General features: G+C 36.2%; 1 protein-coding gene across 1 annotated transcript; it reads right to left on the bottom strand.

Annotated features, from left to right (window-relative positions):
- Window positions 1-793: 793 nt before the first annotated feature.
- LOC105814205 (olfactory receptor 4K14-like) lies at window positions 794-1,732 on the bottom strand. Its single transcript, XM_012649105.1, has one exon. The coding sequence runs from the start codon at window positions 1,730-1,732 to the stop codon at window positions 794-796; it is 939 nt and encodes a 312-aa protein (XP_012504559.1).
- Window positions 1,733-5,952: the final 4,220 nt, after the last annotated feature.

The following is a 5,952-nucleotide window of genomic DNA, read 5'->3' as shown; positions in this document are numbered from 1 at the left end:
TATGCACTGGGGAAACGACATCCTATTATTGTTGATTCTTACAAGTCAATTTCGATTCACTTAATTACTAACTCTGGAAGAAATAAAGAAATATTTATTATTTGGAAATTTAGGCATTTCTTAAAATGCCAAAAGAGTATACTTAAATACACCTAGCCCAGTAAACATTATGAGTATTTGAAAGGAATAAGTGACCTCTAATGATTCATTAAAATATAAATACTACCTATTATTAAATTGTACTACTATTATATTTAGTACTACAGTTTCATAATTAACCATGTTATACATGGTCCCTGGACTCAGGGAGATTTTATTTTAGTAGTTTACATTGAATAAATTTAAAGAATAACTGTTAGTCCTTGAAACTGGGGTAACCAAGAGAAATAGCATTTTAAAAATTTTTTATTAAGTTAATGAAATCTAAGTAAGTGTAACCTCCACTGTTATTCCCTATGTATTTTATCACTTTTATCATCTGTTTGTTTTTTCTTTTGCCTCTCCCCACTAGTATTTGGGTAGGATGCTAAGTTAAGAAAATAAAAATAATTCCATTGCCTTTAGACAAAATGTAAGTGAATGTTTTGAGGGGAGGAGCCAATGTTACCGAAGCACTTTTTGTCCAAAGGAAGTTAGGAAAAAAGTTCAAGAGAAGTCTATTAAGATGCTATTCAGTAGGATAGATGCATGCCTTTGTTAAAAAAAAAATTAGCTTCCTATCTAACATAGTTGAAGGCACAGGCAGACTGATTGGACAATTCCCTCATATGAAGTATCATTAGTTTTCTAGGCATTAATTATTCCCCTTGGAATCAACATAGTAGTTTCTGAACTTCTTCATAGCATTTTTCATCTCTTTGTTTCTCAGGGTATAAACAAGTGGATTTAGGAGAGGTGTAAAAACAGAGTAAAACACAGCAAGAAATTTATTCGCTCCCGTGTTGCTGAGTGGCCACACATAAATGAAGATGCAGGGCCAAAAGAAGAGCACCACCACTGTGATGTGGGCAGTGCAGGTAGAGAGTGCCTTAGATGCACCTGTTTTAGAGCTTTTGCGGACAGCAAGAAGAATATATGTGTAGGATGTCAGTAATAGAATAAAGCAGGTTATGGCCACTACCCCACAGTGAACATTCATTAAAATTTCCAAATTATAGGAATCTATGCAGGCGAGTTTGATTACCAGGGGTGTATCACAGAAGAAGCTGTCTATTTCCTTGGGACCACAAAAAGGCAGTTGCACAATCACAACTATTTGACTCATGGCATGCAGAAAGCCAATGGACCAGGAAGTCACCACCAGCCCAGTGCAATTTTTCAGGCTCATAATGGTGGAGTAGTGGAGTGGTTTACAGATTGCCACATAGCGGTCATAGGCCATTATTACCAGTAGCACCATCTCAAATGCTGCAATAAAATGAGAAAAGAAGATTTGGGACATGCAGCCTCCAAAATGAATGGTCTTGTTCTCCCTGAGAAAGTCTGCGATCATCTTAGGAGTGGTGACTGAGGAGAGCCACATATCAACAAAGGACAGGTTGGCTAAAAAGAAGTACATGGGAGAATGGAGATGGGAATCAGTGATGATTAAGATCACAATGCCAATATTTCCAGATACAATGATCAGGTAAAGCATAAAGAATATTATGAAGAGTAAGACCTGAATATTCCAAGAGTGGCAAAGTCCCAGAAGCACAAATTCGGACACTACAGACCAATTTCCTCCATCCATTTTTATTCAATGTGTCTTCTAAAATAACCTAGAGAGAAGATTAGATTATTAGTTACTGGGATGAGGAAGGATACTTAAGTTTTGGAATTTTGTGCTCATATTGAAATTTAGCATTTATATTTGAGAGTAAAATGTATAATAGTGAAGAAAAATCTTGGCTCTGTATACATGGTATTATGCCCAATAGACAAACTAACTGCCTATTTAGCTTGAAGCAGAGCCTGAGATGGGATTGTCATGAAAATGATTTGTTAAAAAGTACTCTCACAGGAAGGAAGTGAGGAAAACAGTATGGCAAGGAGTAAGATTAATAAAGATTGTGGTGTCACCTGGAAAGTAGCTGCAGTTCACTAATCCTATAAAAAGACTTTGAGTGGGGCACCACCACCAACCATTATACTAAATAACTATAATTACGCCATCTACTTAGGAAGGTGAACATGAACTGATATTAAAATCCAGTATAAATTATAGGGTATACAATACAGTTTCTGTGTACAGACATACCTCCTTTTATTGCAGTTGGCTTTATTGTACTCACAGACACTGCATTTTTCACAAATGGAAAGTTAGTAGCAAACTTGTGTTAAGCAATTCAATGGGCACCAGTTTTCCAACAGCATGGGTTCACTTCATGGCACTGTGTCACATTTTGGTAATTCTCACAAAATTTCAAACTTCTTAATTACCATTGTATCTGTTGTGGTGATCTGTGATCAATGACCTTTGATGTTAGTATTATAATTGTTTTGGGGCGCCATAATCCATGCCCATATAAGACTTAATAGAGAAGTGCTGTGTGTTCTGACTCCTCCACTGACTGGCTGATCCAGATCCAGGTCTCCCTCCCTCTCGCCTCAAGCCTCCCTATTCATTGAGACACTACAATATTGAAATGATGCCAATTAATAATGCTAAAGTGGCTTCTGAGCATTCAAGTGAAAGAAAGAGTCATGTCTCTCCCTTTAAATCTAAAGTTAGAAATGATTAAGCTTATTGAAAAAGAAATGGTGAAAGCCAAGATAGGCCAAAAGCTAGGCCTTTGGTGCCAGTTAGCCAAGTGACAAATGCAAAGGAAAAGTTCTTGAAGGAAATTAAAATGTGCCACTCCAGTGAACACACAAATGATAAAAAAGCAAAACGGTGTTATCGCTGAAGTGGAGAAAGTTTTAGTGGTACAGCTAGAAAATCAGTCCCCTCACAACATTCCCTAAGTGAAAGCCTAATCCAGAGAAGGGCCCTAGTTCTCTTCAATTCTATGAAGAATGAGAAAGGGGATGAAGCTGCAGAAGAAAAGTTTTGAAGCTAGCTGAGGCTGGTTCAAGAGGGTTAAGGAAAGAAGCCGTCTCTGTAACACATAAGTGCAAGGTGAAGCAGCAAGTGCTGATGTAGAAGCTACAGCAAGTTATCCAGAAGACCTAGCTAAGATAATTAATGGAGGCTGCTACACCAAAACACAGATTTTCAATGTAGACAAAACAGCCTTCTGTTGGAAGAAGATGTCATCTAGGACTTTCATAGCTAAAGATAAGTCAATGCCTGGCTTCAAATCATCAAAAGACAGGCTGATACTCTTGGCTGTTGCAGCTGGTGACTTTAAATTGAGGCAAATGCTTATGTGCCATGCCAAAAATTCTAGGGTTTATAAGAATCGTGCTAAATCTCTTCTTCCTGTGCTTTATAAATGGAACAACAAAGCCTAGATAATAGCACATCGGTTTATAGCATAGTTTACTGACTACTTTAAGCCCACTCTTTGTGCCTACTGCTCAGAAAAAAAGATTCCTTTCAAAATTTTACTGCTCAATGGCAATGCTCCTAGTCAACTAAGAGCTCTGGTGAAGATGTGCAAGATTAATGCTATTTTCATGCCTGCTGACACAACATCCATTCTGCAGCCTGTGGATCCAAGAGTAATTTTGACTTTCAAGTCTAATTATTTAAGAAATACATTTTGTAAGTCTATATGTAATCACTACCATTCATAGTAATTCCTCTGATGGATATGGGCAAAGTAAAACTTTCTAGAAAGGATCCATCATTCTAAATGCCATTAAGAACATTTGTGATTCATGGGAGAAGGTCAAAATATCAACATTAATGCGAGTTTGGATGCAGTTGATTCCAACTCTCATGAACAATTTTTAGTGGTTCAAGACTTCAGTGGAAGAAATAACTGCAGATATGGTGGAAACAGCAAGAGAGCTAGAGTTAGAGGTGGAACCTGAAGATGTGACTGAATTGCTGTAATCTCATGATAAAACTAATGGATGAGGAGTTGCTTCTCATGGATGAGCAAAGTAAATGGTTTCTTGAGATGGGATTGTCTCCTGTGGAGATGCTATGAACGTTGTTGAAATGACAACAAAGGATTTGGAATATTACATAAACTTAGTTTATAAAGCAATAATAGGGTTTGAGAGGATTGAATCCAATTTTGAAAGAAGTTTTCCTACAGGTAAATGCTATCAACCTGCATTACATACTACCGAAAAATCTTTTGTGAAAGAAAGAATCAATTAATGTGGAAAACTTTATTGTTGTCTTATTTTAAGAAATTACCACAGTCACCTCAACCTTCAGCAACCACCACCCTGATCGGTCAGCAGCTATCAACATGGAGGCAAGACCCTCCACCAGCAAAAAAATTGTAACTTGTTGAAGGCTCAGATGATTGTTAGCATTTTTATCAATAAAGTCTTTTTAAATTAAGATATGTACATTTTTTAGACATAATGTTATTGCACACATAATAGACTACAGTATAATCTGAGCATAACTTTTATATGCACTGGGAAACCAAAAAATTCATGTGACTTGCTTTATTGAGGTATTTGCTGTCTATGGCCATACCAACCTGAACGCTCCTGATTTCATCTGATCTCTGGTCGGGCCTCGTTAATACTTGGATGGGAGATATTTGCTTACTTACAGTGGTCTGGAATTGAACCCACAACATCTCAGAGGTACTGCATGTACTATGTGTAATGATTTCTTAACTCCTCAGTTGAACCTCTTCTATAAGAGGTCATAAAAGTCATTTTTAGCTACTCTCTCTAAAGTATAATCTCTTTAGAAGAGAAGCTATATAGAAGACCACATAATAAATACCTTGGCATAATAATTTGCATGCAAAACTGGGCACAAAATTTATTTTTAATTTTACTCTACAATATAATGGAATTCATTTAGTAAACTAACTGGATTTTTAAAAACATCAGTAGAGTGCCATGGTAGAAAGAGATGAACCAAAGTCGAAGACAACTCTGCCTCAGATTCTTACTTGAGGAATTCTGACTGGAACCCCCTTATAACTCAAGCCTACCAGTAGAAAATATATGTCTTCAATTTTATGAATGGATGCTGGGAAATCCCTAGGCTTTGAAATATTAACATTTCCTGACTACCAAAAATGCAAAGATTAGCTATCTATGCATCACCTATCTATAGTTTGTAAGACAAGAATAAATTGCATACGTGTGTAAACAAAGTACATCTTTAAGTGTTAGTGCTGAGTGCACAAGAGGTTAAACTTCGGTGATCACTAATTATTTATCCTTAAATTTAATAATGATACATTGATCCCTAAGTAAATTGACAATATTTCTCATGTTATACGGTGGAAAGATAATTGCCCATTTTCCTTCTTCCTTTATTATTTCTCTCTCTTGGGATTGTTTCAGTTTTTGTGTGTCTCATCTTCTTTTATCCTTTGAAATCTCCAGGGTGGTTTCAATGAGCACAGATGAACAGTGAGAACCATTACTGCATCACGCACACTAGTTTCCCCTTCCCTTTTGCTGAGGATGCAAAAACATAAATTAAGAATAGCAAGAAAGAAAATTCTCCTAAAGGAGTTAGGTATCACATATGTTTGTTGTGGATAAGGGGACATATGATAATATTCTCACAGTTTACAAATAAATACATTTCCATAACAAAGGAGATTTATCTAATTTCTAAAGAAAATATCCTAATATTATACCTGATAGACATGTGCCACCTGAGAAACTTCAACAATCTGACCTTTTATTGAAACTGCTTTTGTTATCAACAAAGTTTTCCACAATAAATTTTCAATAACTAGTTCTGTACCTGTTAACAAGTGACAGAGAAGATAGCTAATAGCAAAACCAGGACTACCACTGTGTTCAAGAGAAGAATCTGTTAAAAGGAGAACATGTACCTTCCAAAGGAACAAAAATTCATCAATAAGAAAT

The sequence above is a fragment of the Propithecus coquereli genome, unplaced genomic scaffold, assembly GCF_000956105.1.
Source record: "Propithecus coquereli isolate 6110/MARCELLA unplaced genomic scaffold, Pcoq_1.0 Scaffold3, whole genome shotgun sequence".
Taxonomy (NCBI): domain Eukaryota; kingdom Metazoa; phylum Chordata; class Mammalia; order Primates; family Indriidae; genus Propithecus; species Propithecus coquereli.
This window is presented reverse-complemented; position numbering and strand designations above follow the sequence as displayed.

What these genes read in the sequence shown, in the direction of transcription:
- LOC105814205 (XM_012649105.1), bottom strand. Translation starts at nt 1,732, where the DNA reads ATGGATGGAGGAAATTGGTCTGTAGTGTCCGAATTTGTGCTTCTGGGA.